We start from the raw sequence: 21,042 nt of genomic DNA, 5'->3' as shown, positions 1-21,042 counted from the left end.
ATTTTGACAAGTATAGTTTAACTTTAATGATACTTCATTGTATAATATTGATGCATTATTTTACATCTTCAAAACACTGTACAAAAATCAAATCCCACATAATCATGAGCTACTGAGGTACAGATGAGGCAAATTATTTTTTAAATACTTTACTCTTAAATACCAAGTACTTTTGGTTCACTAGTGTATATATTCTTGCACAATTTGTAAAAGTAATGAAGTCTTAATACAAGATCTTACTGCACATCTCTGGCATTAAATCTTTGATAATAAATTAGGAAAAATTGCCATATTTATGAGACTTAAAGGGCCTATGGATTAGCAAAATGATATGGAGGTTCTTCTGTAAAGCAGGTACTGCAAATGAGTTAGATTCATTCAGGGCAATAGAAAAAGAACACACCTATGTACTAAAATTTGTCACAGCTCGTGTAATGAAGCTAAGTACCAACTGGATGTGCAGATACAGGGACATCTTTGGAAGCAATTAAATAGAAAGATGAAAAAACTCATTTGAGACAAGTCCTCTGACAAAGGGATTAAATATCAACAATCGTATTGGCATGGCATAAATGTTGCAAAAACTGGCATAACAAGCATAAGAATCAATATAATTAAGCTACAGAAGACTCACAGAGCTTTTTCTTTTCATATTTTTTTTGCCACTCAAACTCCTAGATGCACTTATTGGTATGTAAAGTTTAGGGTATGGTTTATTTCTGCTCTTCAGGTAAGAAGCCTAAAGTTTTTCTGATTATTTTGAACCAACATGACCAAGGCTATGGTGCCACTGTAGTGCTTCAATATAGATACTACACCAACAGGATGGGTTCTCCATTCCTGTAATTAATTTGCCTCCCTAAGAGATGGTACCTAGATCAATGGAAAAATTGATCACCTCACTATAGGCATGTATTCACTATCCACCAGATTGATGGGAAGCGATTGATCCAGCAGGACAGACACAATAAATCAACTACAGTAAAACTCCAAGGGTACGTCTAGACTACAGGGTTTTGTCGACGGAAGTTTTGTCGACAGATACTGTCGACAAAACTTCTGTCGACCTAGAGTGTCTAGACACATTCGGTTCTGTCGACAAAGCAAGCTGCTTTGTCGACAAAACCCTGTAGTCTAGACGCAACCCTACAGGCAATAACACCTTCTGTCGACAGAACTCTGTCAACAGAAGGTGTTATGCCTCGTAAAATGAGGTTTACCAGCGTCGACAAAACTGCTGAGTTCTGTCGACGTTTTGTTGACAGAACTCAGTGGTAGTGTAGACGCTGGTATAGTTTTGTCGACAAAAGTCCACTTTTGTCGACAAAACTCAGTAGTCTAGACACACCCCAACTGTCCAGCATCCAGTGGTCCAGCACTCCTGATAGTCCGGCACCAACTGGAACCCAGAAGTGCTCCGGCCAGCCAGACAATTGGAGCTGCTCTGCCCCCGGCTTCTCCAAGTCCACCGCTCGTCAGTTTCAGAAGCAGTGGACTTGGGGAAGCCCTGGGGCAGAGCAGCTGGGGTGCTGCCAGGCTGGTCCTGTAGCGCCGCCCTCTCCCATGCTGCGCAGTTCCCCGCCAACCCCCCACCTCCCACCCCAGACCCCTCATAGCCCCCCTTCCAGTACTCAGGCATATCTGATAATCTGGCACCCCCTGGGTCCTAAAGGTGCCAGATTATCAAAAGTTTACTGTACTGATTTACCGGTTGATACCAGTATTCCACCAGAACAAGAAGCATAGGTGGAGCTGACGAGAGAGACTCAGCTGTCAACTTACCACAGTGAAGCCACCGCAATCTGTTGATCTAAGTACATCAACTTCAGCTACGTTATTCACATAGTTGAAGTTGTTTAATTTATATCAACCGTTATATATAAGATCAAGTTGTTTAACTTATATCTGTGGTAATGTAGACTAACCTCAGATTAGGTTGTTTTAACTACATTGCTCAGGGGGGTGGATTTTTTTACACCTGTGAAAGAGATAGCTATGCAGACATAACTTTTCACTGTAGACCAGTCACAACTCTAGACAAATAGGTGACAAATCTGGAAAGTTTACTATCTGAGGCAGTCAACATTACTGCAACCTTCTTTGAAATACAATAAAACAGAATATGTGGGACACAACCATAAAGACAACGGAGATAACATCTACTGCTTTTAAATACACTGCTCTAAATAACTAGTCATGCAAAATTGATGAATTACCATGAATAAGGAAGTCAACAAGTAGAAAAGTGATCAACATATCCCATTACATATGGTGCAATTAACACCAAATCACCAATCAATCCACTTCTGAATGGAGAAATACAGTGGTGATGAGCATGAGGGGAGAGGGAGTCACTGTAACCAATAAAAATACAAAAGGAACCAAAAATAAAGACTGAAATGAGTTGGACACAGAAGAAACTTGCTTCTGCTGCCTGGGGAATCTACCTACATTCCTGTTACTACGGCAGGGGACTGGACTTGATGACCTCTCAATGACCTCCAGTGCTAGTATTCTATGATTCAATAATTGGCAAACGTATAAAGAATGGACATTCTTGTTCACAGACTACAGCCTTGTGTCGGGCCTCTTTGATTTATAGCAGGTTTGTGCCACATTTACCAAATAGTTTTCATTGATAGGTTGCTGTCCTATGTACATTTTTAGCATGTTAACAGGCTTAAGGGGAAGGATTTCACTAGCGTAAAAAAAGGTCTCTGAACTTCTGCTGAAGTGGATTTGTTCAACCCCTTGAAAATGGTTTTTCTTCAAAAACCAAGAAAGCTTATAAGATGTTTATTTCCCATAATGCTACCAATGAAATAGCATAAAGAACGCTATGGCCTATCTGAGGAATGCTAGTTGTGAGATGAAGAACAAATGTCACAGAAAAAGAAAAGTTTCTAACCCCTGTATGTAAGAGTCAGAGGGAAATTTCTTTACCCTGCCGAAGATAGTAAATCACCAGGTTCAATCTGGCTTCAGGAATAACATCAACTAGCGGTGGCAGAACCTGCAGAGCCCCTTCCCCTCCTCGGAACACGACCTGCAGAGAAAAAAGCACCAATCTTGTTAGTCCTATAGAGTATTCCTGTATGTGGTTTCACAACCACCCTTGAAACTTCTACAGTAATAAGGGGCTGTAGTCAACAGAATCAGACATGTGAAAAGTGTCATGTAATTTTTAAATGACCAAAAACAGACAAGTCTTCAGTTTCATATAACAATTCTCTCCTTCCCAAAAGCCATATGGAACACTTATTCAGGTGTAACTTGGGAGGGAAATTTACCACTTGCTGAATCATTGGTAAAAGGATCAAAACATAATTCCACCATGGACATCAGAAGTTATGCTTAAGTTTGCTGTGACTGGATGAATGACAAAAACTTGCCATTTGCATAAGTTTCTCAATCACAATGCAACTTACTGAACAAAAAGAAGAGAACCCTGAACCTGGCAAGGGATGTGTTTTGGTGGCTCTTGTGATGGGAGAGGACAAAAGAACATGTCTTAAGAGATTTCCAGCTCCACAGGACTTTCTGGATAAACTTGAGGTTTTATAGGATTTCGCCCATTATTTGGATACATAATCTTGTAGGATTTGGAGCCATATAAGCCATGATAAGATTCATATTCTCAGAGCTAGACTTTGTTTGCTAGTTTCTGGTAGTCAAATAAGAAGAAAGCACAAGGAACATATGGATCATAATCAGCAGTCTGGCAATGACCAAAACCTGCCTGATTATGCAAGGCATGTGGCTGACCATCTGTGGACCAAGAGCCAGAGGGGGGGAGTGCAGCAGATGGGCAAACAGACCCACTTAGCCACTTAGTACAGAGGACCGTGTGTTATCTATCCCAGATCAGGAGGCAACCAAAAGTAAGGAAAGAGAGAAAAGAACATGAATTCAGGAAGAGAACCACATTCTAAGTGGGCAAGAATAGGGCAACTCACAGAGATAACACAGTCCATTTCAGGTCGGACTGGAGCCCTGGAAAATAAGTCAGGCACAGTGTGAGTTCACAAACAGTTGGGTTCCACTGGGAGAGCAGGGGAAAGCCCCAATGGTATGACCCCATCAGTAGGTATATTTGGATTCAGCACACTCCTCTAGTGTGACCATTTTGTCTCAGGCAGGTAGAGCAAAGTGGGAGCTCTGGTGGGAGCAATGGGCTGGGCTCTAGGTAGTTTCAAGATTAGGCCTAAAGGAGAGCTCATGGGGAACATGAATGGAAAGTTATAGAACATGCCCTATTGTCTGCAGGCATAGGCAACCCTTAATGGCCAGGTGTATTCTCAGCTATTGGCTTTCCAGCTGCTAGCTCCTCAGAGAGTAGCCTTACAGTAGGCTTGTGCCCTACATTATCTACATGAAGGTGACAGGACAGCTATACCCAGTAACATATGAGCCCATGCTGATGTATTTTGACATTATATATCATGCATATAATACATTTTCAAGCACCTGATTGCTCATGTACGATGAGCATATTACAATTAAAGTAAGCTTGAACCCCACCCTGTGCTGGGATAAAATTGATAAAGGGACTATGGCTGGAGTTCATAGTTCAGAAGCACGAGAGCATACCCTTCCCCAAATGAATTGCAGTTACGTACTGGTAAAGCTGGGGTGTGAAAGGAGCGAAGGGGCTTGCCTCAAGGCATTACACACCTGAACAGCTGAGGCTTTCATGCTGAGACTACAATGCAACAGGAAAATGTCTTCACATATAGTGTATGTTATGGAATGAACATGAACATTATGAGGTCTTCAGGCGACCCACATTTTAAGTGAACCTTCCCCCGAGTCCAAGACTGCATGGAATGGGGGCAAGGCCAACAAGGCTGAAAAAGGCAACATCTCCATTAATATGGGTGTTTTATCTCCCCCGCTCTTTAAGGAATTGTTACCCCAATATGGAGTCCAAATATTTCTGGGAGGATTTTGTTCAGGATTTCAGGGACCTGTATGAAGGGAGAGGATGAACATAATGACAAATAACCTCAGATCTGTTAAAAGCATGGAGGGCACATCTAAGAACAAGATTCAAAAGGGGGTACATTTGGGCAGAGTCAGTGTCCTTTCCCAAAGAAAGTGCCTAGCAAGTATTGCCTCACTCACTGTCTCTCGTACACAAAAGAGGAACTGGTGACTGATGAGAAATAACTTCGGGCTGTTCACTTTGCATCAGTTGAAGTGGCAGTGCACATGGTATGCTCATGTGGCCTTGCTTGTAAAGAGCCACATTAGGTTAACCTTTGACATCCACCCAGTGGACTGTGCCCTATTGGGCTTTTCCTTCAACGGTCAATTTTATGTTGGCAAAGCAAAGTCCATGGGTATGCGTGCAGCCTTTGAAAAATGCAGTACCTAAAAACATAATGGTCATACCGTGTTTAGCCCAGTATCCTGTCTTCCAACAGTGGCCAATGCCAGGTCCTTTAGAGGGAATTAACACAACAGATAATCATCAAGTGATGATCATCTCCTGTTACTCATTCCTAACTTCTAGCAACAAAGGATAGGACAGTTCAGAGCATGGGTTTGCATCCCAGCCCAACCTCACTAATAGTTATTGACAGGGGTGAAAGTAACTTAAATATCTTACAGCTACTATCCTATCATAACAGTGCTTGTAACAAATGCAAAAATACTTGTAAGAAATTTTTAAATGTGGGGTGGAGCGCCGGGGGCTCAGAGCAGAAGGTTGGGATATGGGGGTGCAGGAGTCAAGATTGGAGAATATGAGAGGCTCAAGGCAGGGGGCTGGGAAGTGCAGGAGTCAGGGCTGGGATATGAGGAGTGACTCATAGAAGTGTGGGCGAGCTCAGAGCAGGAGGAATATGGGGATGCAGGATTCAGGGGCAGGGGGCTGGGAGTGTGTAGGGATGAGTGAGGAGGGGGTGAGGGTGCCATTTTGGGAGGTAGGTGGGCTGCAGCCACACATACCGGGTCCCTATTGCTTTTACTGCTTCCTCTGATTAGGAAGTGAAGGGAAAGTGCAGAGCCCGCTGTGTTTCTCTTGCTCCTGGCTGCCCAGGAGAGGGGCGGAAGAAGAACACAGCAGCCTCTGCACTCTTCCCTTTGTTCCCTAGTCAGAGGAAGCAGGAAAAGCAACAGGGACCTGGTATGTGTGGCTGCATTCCAGCAAAATTGGGAGGGTGGGAGCTCAGGGCTGGGGCACTCTTCTAACATGCCTGGCTGAGTGCTTCTGAGTATAGTCCTCAGAAACTTTTCCCCAGCAGTCTCCACGTAGTCAGCCAGGGTATGTCTACACTACAAAGTTAATTTGAACTAACGGACGTTAGTTCGAAATAACTTTAATAGGCGCTACACATACAAACCGCTAGTTCGAACTTAATTCGAACTAGCGGAGCGGTTAATTCAAGCTAGGTAAACCTAGTTCGAATTAAGTAGTTCGAATTAAGGGCTGTGAGGCCACTTGATTCGAAATAGAGGGAGGCTTGCCCTCCCCAGCTTTCCCTGGTAGCCACTCTGGGCATCACCAGGGAAACTCATCTGCCCCCCTCCTGGTCCCGGAGCCCTTAAAGGGGCACGGTCTGGCTACGGTGCTCGTGCCAGGTGCAAGCCTGCCAGCACCCAGCCAGCAGACCCTGCACCTGGCACGGCACGAGCCAGCCACCCACTGCCACTCAGCCCTCCACCTCTTCCCGGGACCAGGCTGGCGGCTCCCAAGAGCCTGCACGGTGCCGCAAGAGGTGGGCGCCCGCCTGATCTAGTGCAGAGATCGTGGACCTCATCCACGACGTCCGCACTAGGCACAGGAAAGTGGCCGTCTAGGGCAGGATAGCTGCCAGCCTGGCCACCCAAGAGCAGGTTTGCATGAAAATCAGGGTGGTCCAGTGAGACCACCCGACCCAGAGCCCTGTGCTTAGAACATAAGAACATAAGAATGGCCGTACTGACTCAGACCAAAGGTCCATCTAGCCCAGTAGCCTGTCTGCCGACAGCAGCCAACACTAGGTACCCTGGAGGGGATGGACCGAAGACAATGACCAAGCCATTTGTCTCGTGCCATCCATCTCCAGCCTCCCACAAACAGAGGCCAGGGACACCATTTCTACCCCCTGGCTAATAGCACTCCATGGACCCAACCTCCATGAATGTATCTAACTTCTCTTTAAACTCTGTTCTAGTTGTAGCCTTCACAGCCTCCTGCAGCAAGGAGTTCCACAGGTTGACTATTTGCTTTGTGAAGAAGAACTTTCTGTTATTAGTCTGAAGCCTGCTACCCATTCATTTCATTTGGTGTCCTCTAGTCCTTCTATTATGGGAACTAATGAAGAACTTTTCTTTATGCACCCTCTCCACACTACTCGTGCTTTTATAGACCTCTATCCTATCCTCCATCAGTCTCCTCATTTCTAAGCTGAAAAGTCCCAATCTCTTTAGCCTCTCTTCATATGGGACCTGTTCCAAACCCCTGATCATTTTAGGTGCCCTTTTCTGAACCTTTTCCAAGGCCAAAATATCTTTTCTGGGGTGACGAGATCACATCTGTACACAGTACTGAAGATATGGTGTACCACAGGTTTATACTTCCTCCCCTCCTTCTTCCCCTGGCTTCCCCCTTCCAGCTCCCTCCTCCCAGGTTTCCCCCTCCCCTCTCCCACCTCCTTTTCCCAGTCTCCCCGAGTTTAGTTCAATAAAGAGAGTTTCTATTTTTGAACACGCATGTCCTTTATTTTGTACATCAGGAAGGGGGGCTAGGGAGGAGTAAGTGGAAGGAGGTGAGGGAGGAATGGGGTACGATCCCCTGATGGGGAGGATTGGGGTGGCTCTGCAGGCTTCTCGGGGTGGAAGCTCTCCTGCAGCCCCCTCGATTGACCCCTCCCCCCCGGATGGCAGCCTGCAGCAAGTGCAGCCGGGCTGATGGCCAAGTGCTGTGATGTGCCGAGTGTGGGCACTCAGGGCACTCCAAGCCAGGACTGCTTTGCTGTCCCTCATCGAGTTAGACAAGTGAGCAGGGAACCCCTGAGAACTGTCTGTCCGGGGTGGGCGTTGGGTCCCTTTAACCACAGCCCTTGGCTAGCCTGAAACAGCAGCTCCACGCTCTAAGTCCTAATCTGATGCCCTGCCGGCACTGCTTCCGGCCAGCCTTAACCTCAGTTCAGGGTCCCCTCCAATGCGGACATGCTAGTTCGAATTAGCAAAATGCTAATTCGAACTAGTTTTTAGGTCTAGATGCACTAGTTCGAATTAGCTTAGTTCGAATTAACTAATTTGAATTAAGTTAGTTCGAATTAGTGCTGTAGTGTAGACATATCCCCAGAGAGTCCCCTGGAGGGCTGCCGGTATATGGCGCTATGTATGACCCTGCTGGTCCACCCCTCCCTTGGTTCCTTCTTGCTGGCTACTCTGACAGAGGGCAAAGAGGGTGGGTATCGGAATAGATGTGAACAACACATCTCAAAGAACAACAGTTATGAAAGGTTAGTTACCAGTTTTTCTTTTTCCAGTGCTTGTTCAGGTTGATTCCAATTTAGGTGACTCCCAAGCTATTACCTAAGTGGTAGGTTTACAGTGAGTCTGCCACTGATTGTAGGACTGCCCTGCCCACATCATCATCATTACCGTCCTGCCAATCAGTGGCATAATGGGCCATGAATGTGTGGATCGAGGATCCGGTAGCTGCTCTGTATACATCCCGAATTGGAACCTGGGTTAAAAAGGCTGCAGAACAGGCCCTCATGTTATGAACAGTAATCATTGGTTCAGGGACTCCTGCTAGCTTGTAACACTTGTAGATACAGTCCGTGATCCATGAAGAAATGTGCTGAGAGACAACAGAAAGACTTCTCAAATGATCTACCACCTACACAAAGAGTTGCAGTGACTTTCTTTAAAGGACTTTGTACACTCAATGTTAAAGGGGAGTGCTCTACGCATGTTCAGTGATGGAAGTCTTATACTAGTAATGTGGCTTAGGATAGAAAACTGGGAGGAAGATGTCTTGACTTAGGTGAAATTGTGACACCACCTTGGGAGAAAGGCCAAGTGAGGCCTGAGTTGCACTTTGTCTCTGTGGAAAATCATATGTCTGAGCCCTCCTTATAAGTGCCCTCAGCTCCAAAACCCTTCTGGCAGATGTGGTCACCACCAGAAAAGCCAATTTCCAGAAGAAATAAAGGAGTGAACAAGTAGCTAGTAGTTCGAAAAGTGGTAGCATCAACCTGGAAAGGACCAAGTTGAGGTCCCATACAGGGAGCAGCTGTCTTACCCAAGGAAAGGATCTATCTAGCCCCTTAAAGAAAGGTACCACTAAGGGATTTATGAAGACAGAGCGAGCCCCATCCCTGAAATAACTGAAATAGCTGCTAGATTAATTCTGACCAAAGAGAGGGCAAACCATGCTCCTTCAGATGGAGCAGATTATTCCTTTCATTCTGGACTGACACCTGGGTCAGGAAGACCTGGCACTCAGCATACCAGCATAAAACCCTCTTCCACTAAGCAAGGTAAGCGGTCCTGGCTTCCTATGCCTAAAAGAATCTGCTGGACCTGAAAAGAGCCGTGAAGTTCCATGAACTTTAACCATGGAGCTTCCATACCATGAGGTTCTGCAACAGGACATCTGGGTGCCGCAGATGCCCATTGTCCTGCATGGTCAGATCCAGGTGAAGAGAGAGTTCTATGGGTGATTCCACCAAAGCTCCAGGAGCATCATATATCAGCGCTGGTACAGCCAGGCTGGCACCAGCAGGGTCACTTCAGCCCCATCCCTGCAGATCTTGAGGATAACCTTGTTGATCAGGGAAAATGGGGGAAAGATATGCATTGGCTGATCCTTCCAAAGCAGCATGAACGCATCTGCAGCAACTCTACACCGTGGCCTTGGAAAGAACAAAGAGGAGCTTTTCCTGCTGGTCTCCATCATGAACAGATCAACGTGGGGAACTCCACAGTGATGGAAGAGGAAGTGGAGAACGTTGTCCCTTACCAACCACTTGTGGCTGAGAAAAGACCTGCTTAGGCAGTCTGCCACTATATTTCAGATCCCTGGGAGATAAGAAGCCTCCAGTTGTGCGGAATGAGCTATACAAACTCCCAGAGGAGAAGAGCTTCTTTACATAGTGGTGACAACCTCTCACTGCACTGTTTGTTGATATATAACATGGCAGTAGTATTGTCTATCAGAACTGTCATGCTTTGACTTTCCATAGTAGTGTGAAACATATGACAGGCCAAACAAACCTCCCTGAGCTCCCTGACGTTCATGTGGAAAAACATCTGATTGTCTGACCATAGGACCACAGATCTCCCAGGTGCATCCTACCCTCCCAGGTCCAACATGTTTGTGACTAGCATAATCTCAAGCTTGAGGACCCAAAAGGGAACACAGCCCAGGGGTCTGCCCACTCAATAGGGTCTGCAGGGTATTCAGAGGAATGTTTAGGACTTGATTCTAGCTGTCTTGACCTGGATCGTAGACTGAGGAAAGCCACACCTGGAGCGTCCTGAGACTCAATCTAGAGTGCGCAACCATATACATACCCACCACCATGTGGCTCAGGTAGCTCCAGGCAGGGGAAGTGGGAAAACACTGTAGGGACTGTATGAGCCAACACATGGCCTGGAACCTTGAGTCCAGCAGGGAGGCCCTCGCTGTCATGGAGTCAAGGATCGTTCCAATTAATTTTATTCTTCTGGTGGGAATGAGCGTTGACTTTTCCAGGTTGAAAAGAAAGCTCAACCTCTGGAAAGTGTTCCTGATAAGATGAACATGTGCCCCCACCTGCTCTTTGGAGTTGCCTCTTAGCAGTCAATTGTTGAGGTAAGGGCAGTCAATTGTTGTTCTCTGCTCTCTCCTGTGGAGAAACGTGGCCACCAATGCCATGCACTTTGTGAACACATGGGAGGCTCTGGAGAGGCCAATGGGAAGCACCATGAATTGACGCAAAAAACAGGAATAACAAGATGGTTTATTAGGTGATGAGCTTTCGTGGGCCAGATCCACTTCCTCAGATCAAATAGTGGAAGAAAATTGAATTGATGGTGTGCCTGACTTACCACGAATCAGAGAAAGCATCTGTGCATCTGGTGAATGGCAATGTGGAATAGGTGTCTTTCATATTGAGGGCTGCATACCAATCCCCTGGATCCAGGAAGGGGATAATGGAGTTTAGCAAAAGCATGTGGAACTTTAGTTTCAACAGGTTCCTGTTGACACTGCAAAGATCCTAGATGGGTCTGAAGCCCTCTTTCGCCTTTGGAATAAGGAAATAGCAGGAATAGTACTCTTTTCCCCTGAATTCCTGAGGAACCTCCTCTATTGTCCCCATGGCCAAAACCAATTGCACTTTCTGCTGAAGGAATTGCCTGTGAGAAGGGTCCCTGAAGAGAGCTGGGGAAAAGTACTGGGAAGCAGAACTGGAGCACGTAGCCCATGTCTACCATTCAAAAGACCAAGTGGTTCAAAGTGATAAGGATCCATGCCTGGTAGAAGCAGGATATGCAACTGCCAAATAACGGGAAAGGATCTAGGGTAGAGATTGGTCCACAAGTCCTCAAGCATGAACCTGGGTGAACCTTGATTCTGGCCAGATGACCAGGACAGGCTTCTACATCTGTTATTTCAGCCCCTGCACCAATAGGAGTCTAGGCAAAGTTGGGCATACAACTAGTTCTGGCAATGTTGTTACTGTTGCTGTTGATGTGCTCAGAAGGGCCTATATTGCATGGTCGGAGTGTGCATCCCCCAGGAGCACGTTGGGGCTCTAGTGTCTTTTAAGCTGTGCAGCTAAGTCGATTTGTTCAGAGAACAACCACAAGTTGTCAAATGGGAGGTCCTGTAAAGTATGTTGCACCTCCAGACGGAGACCAGAAAATTGCAACCATGCCAACCTGCGCATGACTATGCTCAGAGATTAGGAGCGGGCTGCTGAATCCACCCCATCCAGAGAAGCTTGGAGAGCTGTTCCCCACTACCTTCCCTTCCTCTATCAATGCCGCGAAGTCCATCTGAGAGTCCTCTGGAAGGAGCTCCTTGAATTTCCACGTGGCTTGCCAGGCACTGAAATTGTATCTGCTGAGGACAGCCTGCTGGTTTGCTATCCTCAACTGGAGGCCCCCTACCATGTATACATTTTGAGGTGCCTGGCCTCTTTGGCTTTTGGTGCCGATTGGTCCTGTCATTCCCATTCGTTGACCAAAGAGCTGGGAGGGAGGGAGAGTAGAACTATTTATATCCCTTAGATGGCACACAGTACTTTCTTTCCACTCCCTTGGCCGTTGGGGGAATGGAGGGAGGAGTCTGCCATAGAGAGAAATTGCTTCTTTTCCAGAGTCTTTATGAAGGTGCTAGAATGTCCACCATAAGATCCTCAGCCTTAGCCGGATTTGACAGTGCCTGGACTGTGGAAGTTGGTGGTGCCGCCTCTCTCTGCCTTGAAGTTCTGCAACCTGAGAGAGGCTTAGCGGGCTGAAGGGGGGAGCACTCTGTCATTTTTCTTATGCTCTTGGATACCGGAGAGTTGGATTGGTGCCACAGCTAGGTATCTCACTGTGGTGCTGGGACTCTTTGGAAGTGTCCTTAGGTTGTGCCATAGTTGCTAGTGGCCTGAGTGCCACTTCCAATAGTAACTACCACAGACAAAAGTCCCTTTCTTTCTATATATGAGGCTTTGCCTGATGGGTTTCCTGTAGACAACGTTGCCAAGAATTGTGGGTGGTCACTGTTGGGCATTCTTGGGCTTGTGGTATAACACAATGCCAGATAGAAGGTGGTAACAACTACCTACCATCTTATCTAACAACTACAATGATTAATACTTAATTAAGAACAATGCAAACAAACACCTAGGCAATGAGACACTCGTAAAGCAAGCAAATGATGTTCCAACACCATCACAGATGGTAAGAAAGAACTAAGGAAGGGATGGTCAGCAGGATCATACATAGCACCATCACTTCATGGGGCTCCCTGCTGACCCCATGGAAGCTATTAGGGGAAAAGTTTCTGATGATCATGCACAAAATGTGCGCACGTTTCATTGGAATCAGCATGAACAAGCTCTCAGAGAAGAACACATAGAGACCCTCATAATGTAATAACTGGCACCTCCATCAAAAGGAGCCTCCAAGAGTTGGCGAAGGACCAATGAGATTCAAGTGATGATGCTGGGCTGTCCAATGTGAGCCTTGGATGTAATTTAATTAATAAAGTTGTATCCTGGTTAAAACCCACACAAACGTGTCTGCCTTTTTCTATCCAGGGAGCACACCAAACTGAGCAACTCTCCAACATCAAATAAAAGCAAACTACTATAAACAGCCATTTAACAGAATAGCAATAAAATCACTGAACTGGAATGTTGCCAGATGATCAATGTATCTCCTACGTCAAACACAAATATTTTTATTTGCCTTAGTATCTGCCCAGCATGAGTTCCTAATCATTAGCATGGCAAATAGAGACATTTTAATTCCACTGATACTGTACCCTGATTAGACAACATTGTTAAGAGTCCTCATTCATCCTAACTTTTGCATTACAGTCCTGATTTTGACAGAGTTATTCAAATAAGATTTGGGATTTAACCAGTACAAAAATAATTGGTCAAATAACATAAAAAATGATAAAATAAAGTACTAATTTATTAGAACGGTAACAAAACAAGTAAGACTTTATGGTCTCCAACAGGGTTAGCCTTAGATATTTATGCTTAATTACAAAAAAAACAAGTACTTAACTGAGTCATTTTAGCTAAAAAATGTGAAATATAATTAAATGAAGTTGTAAAAATGAAAAAAGGCACCATGATGCAATAGGCTGTATTCTTGCTGGAATATATGGTGAATATTTGATTATGATCAAATAACTCACAGTCAGTTCTCAATCCTAACCTCAAGTCTTCTGCAAGGACAGGCTCACAGGATATTTAAAGCATCCTAAAATGCTCCTGACAATAAAGCAAGATTTCTTCATGACATGGTAACAAGCTGTGCCAATTTAAAAATACCTCTAGGCTAGGAGGTACTGCTGTGACAGAACCCCACCTCCCATGCTTTATGAAATGGACTTATCGACAAGAATATATATAACTCAAAGGTGCTTTGAGCAAATTATTTCATGTACCCTATCAATCTTCATGTCATGATCCTCTGGTTCTGTTTATCTTACTTTGATGTATGTATTATTTTTGTGTGTAAAATTAGACATATGGAGTGGGGAATACTTTGTGGGTTTTAAATGTGTGAAAGAGACATCGAGGGTATTACCCTCAATGTCTTAATGAGCAAGTGTTAAACTATCTCTTTTGTCCTTAAGTCTGAGCAGTAGTTGGTAGGGAGTGGCCTCAATTCTTAAGAATAAGAAAGCAGGGGCCAAGGTCTTTTGGCTGGGCTGCAATTGTAGGAAGGAGCCTAAGACCCTAGGATGGGAAGATAGCCCTGGTTTGGAGGGACAGCTGGAAAAGAGGTTTTAGGGTGAGTTTGAAAAGTTTGTATTGAGGTTTCCGTGTAGAATTAGCTAAGTGTTTTTGTTTCTTTTAATTTGTAACTTACTTTGCTCTGCCTGTTCTCACTTATTACCAGTTAAATCCTACTGCTTGTACTTAATAAAAATCACTTTTATTTTCTGTCAAACCGACTGTAAATCATTGTTACCTGGAGGGGCAACCAGTGTGTACATGCTCCTTTCATTGTTAATGGGAGCTTACCTAGGTAATTCATTGGGGGTTTCAATTCCATTTGGGGAGTGGTATCTCAGGGTACTGGGCCCAAAACTGCACTCTCCTTGGACCTGCAGAGGTTCAGTGTTTGTACTGCTTCTCGGTGGGGGCAGGGATCTCAGCTTGGGGCTTTGGCTGGGGGAGACCAGGGAGCTGGCCCAGCAGGAGTGGGAAGTGAGGAGCCCCAGAGAGCAGGAAGGCAAGTGGCAGTGGCCATGTCAGCCCTCCCAGAGGTACCCCCAACATGTCTTCTGTGACCTCACCCCATTGCAACTGCAACAATTTTGCCCCAGAAAATTAAGTAGAAAGAGGGAATAGGAATGCAAGCTCTTGTCTTGAAGTTGGCATAGAGACAAGCAAGAAAATGAAACTGATTAAATAAAAGTGGGAAGCATATTAATCAGACTGCCTCCATTCCTTACATGATGACCTTTATGGATTAAAACAACCTCTTAACATCCCACCTTCTAATGTTCAGTTTCCAATTATCAGTGGTGCCTCATCACAAAAAGCTCCACAGATCAGAGTTTGAGATCCACCAGCTTAGATGAATTCATTACTTACCAGATTGTGCTTAATGAGCTCCTTAGCAAACTCAAAAGATGATGAGGCATTGTCCATCAGACTCTTGAGTTCTGCCTGAAATTAAATATTATATCTATAAAAAACTATACAACTTAGCACCCCCCTACACACACACACATATACGTGTAGATCCATACCACAGCTGAAACTGATGGGGAAGCAACTCCAGTTCTGATTAACTGAGTTGGTAGAAGAAAACAAACACATCCCCATTATACCTTGATGATTATTGCGGATGGATAATTCATACAAATGCAAAGCAATACTTGCACTGGGAAAATGGAAAGGCCTGCATACCAGAGGTGGCCAACCTGTGGCTCGCAAGCCACATGCAACTCTTCTCCCTCAAAAGTACGGTTTGTGAAGTTGCTCCTGTGTCCCCCCCCCCCCAACAAACCCCGCCCTCCTCCCCTGTGCTCACTGGGGCGGTGATTCAAAATGGCACCCAAGATAGCAGCCACTGACGGGAGCCTGATATGGTCAAAAAGCCTAAGCTTGTTTCTTAAAGGGACAGCCTCCTTTTTTTTTTTTTTTTGCGCTTGACAATTCGGGGGAGGGGGGCTGAATTCTGGTGTGGCTCGTCACCCTTGTGGGTGTCACAAGGAGGAAGGCGAAAATTTGTTCCTCTTGGTTTCTGAGAACAGGACAAGGAGTAATGGGCTTAAAGTGCAGCAGGGGAGGTTTAGATTGGACATTAGGAAAAAATTCCTAACTGTCAGGGTGGTCAAATATTGGAATAAATTGCCAAGGGAGGTGGTGGAATCTCCCTCTCTGGAGATATTTAAGAACAGGTTAGATAGACATCTGTCAGGGATGGTGTAGACGGAGCTTGATCCTGCCTTGAGGGCGGGGGGCTGGACTCGATGACCTCTCGAGGTCCCTTCCAGTCCTATTATTCTATGATTCTATGATTCTATGATTTTTTCTGCCGCTGTGTCGGCTCTTTTTGTTAAATGGGTTGGTCACCCCTGCTGTATACATACAAAAACTAAGTGCCCAACAATGTGAGGACTATGGATAGGTAATATCCTTTATGGGAGAAGACTCACATGATAAAAGGCCATTTATCAATAACCTGTAATTAAGAAAAACATAACATAACAGGGAAAAGAAATTTGCATGGTATCTTGAATGAGACAGACAAGCCAAAAGGGCTTTTCAATAGTTACCTCAGCAGCCTTGCCATTGTACAGTCGGAAGTGATTACAAGCCTTGAGGTTTAGAGCTATGGTGCTGTCAGGAACTTGCTGAAGGTAAACAGCCAGCACCTCTTGTGACACATCATAGTAATCCAGCTTGTAGTAACATAAAGCCACATATACATTGAGAGCCAGGTATTCCCTGAAGGGTAAAAGAGAAAGAGTTCACAGAAGCATTCATCTCCTATCAGAAAATTGTGCCAAAAATGAATATTACAGATCATTATGCACGCTCTCTCACTTTCCCAGGTACCTTTTACAAATACAACAAATACTGAGTTCCTGAAAACAGCCTTATACAGGCAGTCCCCGGGTTACGTACAAGATAGGGACTGTAGGTTTGTTCTTAAGTTGAATCTGTATGTAAGTCGGAACTGGCGTCAGCCGCGGCTGAAACTGATCAGTTTCAACCGCGGCTGAATCTGGATGCCAGTTCTGACTTACATACAGATTCAACTTAAGAAACCCAGGCATCCCCAAGTCAGCTGCTGCTGAAACTGATCAGCGGCTGATTCCAGGAAGCCTGGGGCAGAGCAACACTGCCTCGGGCTTCCTGTAGTCAGCCATTGGTCAGTTTCAGCAGCGGCTGACTTGGGGATGCCTGGGGCAAAGCAGCTGGGGTGCTGCTGGGTTGCTCCAGTAGCGCGGCTCCTCCGCGCTAATGGAGCAACCTAGCAGCACCCCAGCTGCTCTGCCCCAGGCGTCCTGATTCAGCCGCTGCTGAAACTGACCAGCAGCAGCTGAATCAGGACGCCTGGGGCAGAGCAGCTGGGGTGCTGCCCGGTTGGTCCGGAGCGGCGCTGCAGGACCAACCGGGCAGCCCCCAGCTGCTCTACCCCAGGGGTAGGCAAGAAAAGCCTGGTCTGCTGGGGGGGGGGGGGGCACTAGTTGCACCCCGCCCCCAGCAGACCAGGGAGATGGGGGTGGCGGGACCGCCCAAGTCCTCCACGGCTTTGCTCCGTCTCCCTAGTCTGCTGACCTGGGAGACCCGGAGCAAAGCCGCAGAGCACGCAGGCAGCGGGACAGTCCAGGTGCACCGCGGCTGTCCCACTGCTGGCATGCTCCGCGACTTTGCTCCCCGTCTCCCTGGTCTGCTGGTCAGACCAGGGAGACGGGGAGCAAAGCCGCGGAGCATGCCTGCAGCGGGACAGCCCGGGCGTGCTTGGGCTGTCCCGCTGCAGGCATGCTCGAAGGCTTTGCTCCCCGTCTCTCTGGTCTGCAGGGAGATGGGGAGCAAAGCCTTGGAGCACGCCCGCAGCGGGACAGCCCGGGCGCGCCACCCGTGTCCCCCGCGGTTTTGCAAACCAGGGAGAGAGGGAGAAGCTTTTCTTGCCCCGGAGGACACGGGTGGCGACCCGCCGTCCGTGAGCTCCGGGGCGAGAAAAGCCCCGTTCGTAAGTGTGGATCCGACATAAGTCGGATCCGCGTAAGTCAGGGACTGCCTGTATGTGACTCTCTCAATGCAGCTTCTCCTACAGACAAGCACAAAATTATTCAGGATTGTATGCAAAGATCCCATATGCATTTGTCCAACAAGAGGAAGTAATAGTGTTGTGACCTTTGCATATATGAAGACATTCTGTCATGCACGGACTCTATGATTCAATGTGCATTGACTCAATGTCACAAACACATTATCCCAACATTATGTGGGTAAACCAAGAGCTGCTTCTTCCAGGTACTAGTGAATACAAGAATGACGTGTGAAATTTGAGGCTCGTCATTTTGGAAATTGGCAATAATCCCATGTGAAGGAGTGTAAAAGAGAGAGTGCAATTATTTTATTTCAACTGATGAACTAAGGCTCATCCACATAATGAACACAACAAGGCAATTTGACTGTTTCCCTTTACCAAGTATATTGCATGCATACAAAACTTCAACAATATTTGTTTAATGTCAGTATTTATTTTTATTTCAGGTATAGTTAACCTGTGAAACTCACTGATGCATAAAAGCAAGCCAAAAAGGACAAGACAGTTACTGTAAATGTTTTTCTTATTCATGTAACAACAAATTGTAGTATAACAGTATGCATTGTTGTGGTAGCCATGTCATCCCCAGTATATCTGAAAAATGTGATGGGTAAGGGAAGGTTACTCACCCTGTGCAATTACTCGAGTTCTTCAAGATGGTTGTCCCCGAGATGGCTGCACCCATGATCGGCAGACTTTTGATAGCAGTGCCACTCTGGTTGGGTATGCACGTGGAGCGCTGGCATGTGGCAGTTGGAACAGTCATCCCACGCACACAGCCAACCATCTCCTCAGTTCCTTCTCTGACCCAGAAGCAGACAGATCCAAAGTCAAGGGGAGAATGGTGGGTGGTGGAGCATCCATGGGGACAACCATCTCAAAGAACTCCAGTTACTGCATAGGGTAAGTAACCTTCACTTCTTCTTTGGGGAATGTCTCCATGGGTGCTCCACCTTAGGTGACTAAAAAGCAGTGTTCGTGCTTGATGGTAGGTGCTTCGGTATCGTTGACTCAGTGACTGCAAGTACAGTTCGGCTAAAGTGTGTGTCTGTGTCCACATAATGCTGTGAGAATATGTGAATAAATCCCCATGTGGCAGCTTTACAGATGCCCTCCATTGGGATTCCACTGAAGAAGGCTGTTGTTGTTCCCATTGCTCTTATGGTCGTTGGGGGTGCTCTGTTAAATATACGACAGGCTAGGGGTATACAGTCCAAGATCCATTTAGATAGTCTTTGTTTGGATATGGGTAGCTCTTTTGATCTTTCCACAGATGAGACAAAAAATTGTGGAATTTTTTGAAAAGGTTCCATGCATTGGAGGTAGAAGGTGATTGCACTACGGATGTCTAGGGTGTATAATGCCCCTTCTCGGTCATCTTCATGGGGTTTAGGAAAGAATACCGGTAAGCATATTGGTTCATTACAGTGGAAAGAGGCAAGTACTTTTGGGAGGAATTTAGAGTGAGTACGGAGGACCACCTTGTCTTTATAGACATTTGTGTACGGTGGTTGTGTCATGTGTGCCTCTATCTCACCCACTCTTCTTGCGGAAGTAGCTGCCAGAAAAAAGGCTAACTTCATTGATAAGTGTAATAGGGAGCTGGTAGCTCATGGGGTAGTTCAAAGGGTTTACCCCATGAGTCTTTAGTATAAGACTGAGGTCCCATGCGGAGAGCGGGTCTTGTTGGGGTGGGAATGTGTTTTGTAGACCCTGTAGGAACCTCTTGGTGAAAGGATGAGTAAAAGCCAAGTAGCCGTCTATTGGAGGATGTAATGCCGCTATTGCAGTGAAGTGTACTGTGATTAAGTTTACTGATAGTCCTGTTTTGTGTAGTTCTAGCAGGTGAGTAAGTATTTCTGACACTCCTGATCCTATTGGAGTGCAGTTGCGTTTGAGGCACTATAACTTGAAGCCGTGCCATTTCTAACTATGTTTTTCTTGTTGCATGTCTATGACAGTTTACCAGGATTTGCTGACCTCTGAAAGCATCATCCAAACACCATCCACACGTGGAGGTAGACAGCGTGTACATTCAGATGGAGGGGAGGCAGCTAGCTCCGCACACAGGATGACTGTTCCAACTGCCGCATGCCAGCGCTCTGTGTGCACAGCCAGAGGTGCACTGTAATCAGAAGTCTGCCAATTACAGGCACAGTGGTGCTGGTACACTTAAGGTGGAGCAGCCACGGGGACATTCCTCGAAGAAGGTAATATCTTTTATTAGACCAACTTTTTTTGGTGTGACCTGAAGAAGAGCTCTCTCTGCATAAACTCGAAAGCTTGTATTTCACAGCAACAAAAGTTGGTTCAATAAAAGATATTATCTCACCCACCTTATTGAGCTTCACATTTCAGGGCACAAGTTGATCACAGCCTGAGGGAATGTCAAACTGAAATTTCCTCCCAAAACGCAGACTTATACAACAAGGTCCATTATGGAAGCATTTCAGCTTTGTCTGAAGCATTCATCATGATACATTCCAGAATAGCAATTTATACGCTGTCAAATGTTCCCGACTTCTTGACCCTGCTTCCCAGGCCAGAAGCATCTAGAGAATTATTACAAAGGCAGCACACTAAAAACTATCTGTGAAGATGTGGTTGAAGGAAAACACATGCCTTGTACTGCTCAACAGCAATATCTCCAAAGATTTGGTTCCTTATCTACTTCCTGGCTGAGTTTGGTGGCTACAACTTGGAGTCCTGAGACAAGGGTTATAATTAGGGATGGAATAGTGTAGTTGATTAACTGATAAGCAAAAACTTATAGCTTAGTGCTATAGACTACATGCATTTCCCCACACCCATCAGTACATTTTTTAGCAGGCTGGCCAGCAGCCCAGCTCAGGCCTGGCTCATGCTGGGTCCAGGACCTACCCCAGCTGCAGCTCTGCATTTAAAGTGTATTAGGAGCCGGGCGGGCAGGCAGCCCAGCTCATTTCTGGCTCATGCCATGTCTGGGAGCTTAAACCCACCCTGGACAAGGGCTACTGCCACTTTGCACTACAGCCTCTTTATCAGAGGCAGCAACACAGGGCGACAGGCAACCAGTCTGCAAAGAGAGCTAGTTTTTAAACTGGCTCC

General features: G+C 45.9%; 1 protein-coding gene across 5 annotated transcripts in view; it reads right to left on the bottom strand.

The window, feature by feature from the left end:
• IFT56 (intraflagellar transport 56) overlaps positions 1-21,042 on the bottom strand; it is an 87,130-nt gene that overhangs the window by 41,213 nt on the left and 24,875 nt on the right. For all 5 annotated transcript variants that reach the window (XR_003090266.2, XM_006127812.4, XM_025187094.2 and 2 more), the window contains 3 exons: positions 16,451-16,622; positions 15,261-15,335; positions 2,944-3,046 (listed from right to left, as the gene is read on the bottom strand). Coding sequence is in view for 4 of the 5 variants with exons in the window: in XM_006127812.4 (XP_006127874.2) it covers positions 2,944-3,046; positions 15,261-15,335; positions 16,451-16,622 (350 nt within the window). In the remaining variant the exon portion in view is untranslated. The remainder of the gene's footprint in view (positions 1-2,943; positions 3,047-15,260; positions 15,336-16,450; positions 16,623-21,042) is intronic.

Source organism: Pelodiscus sinensis, chromosome 1, assembly GCF_049634645.1.
Source record: "Pelodiscus sinensis isolate JC-2024 chromosome 1, ASM4963464v1, whole genome shotgun sequence".
NCBI classification, from domain to species: domain Eukaryota; kingdom Metazoa; phylum Chordata; order Testudines; family Trionychidae; genus Pelodiscus; species Pelodiscus sinensis.
This window is presented reverse-complemented; position numbering and strand designations above follow the sequence as displayed.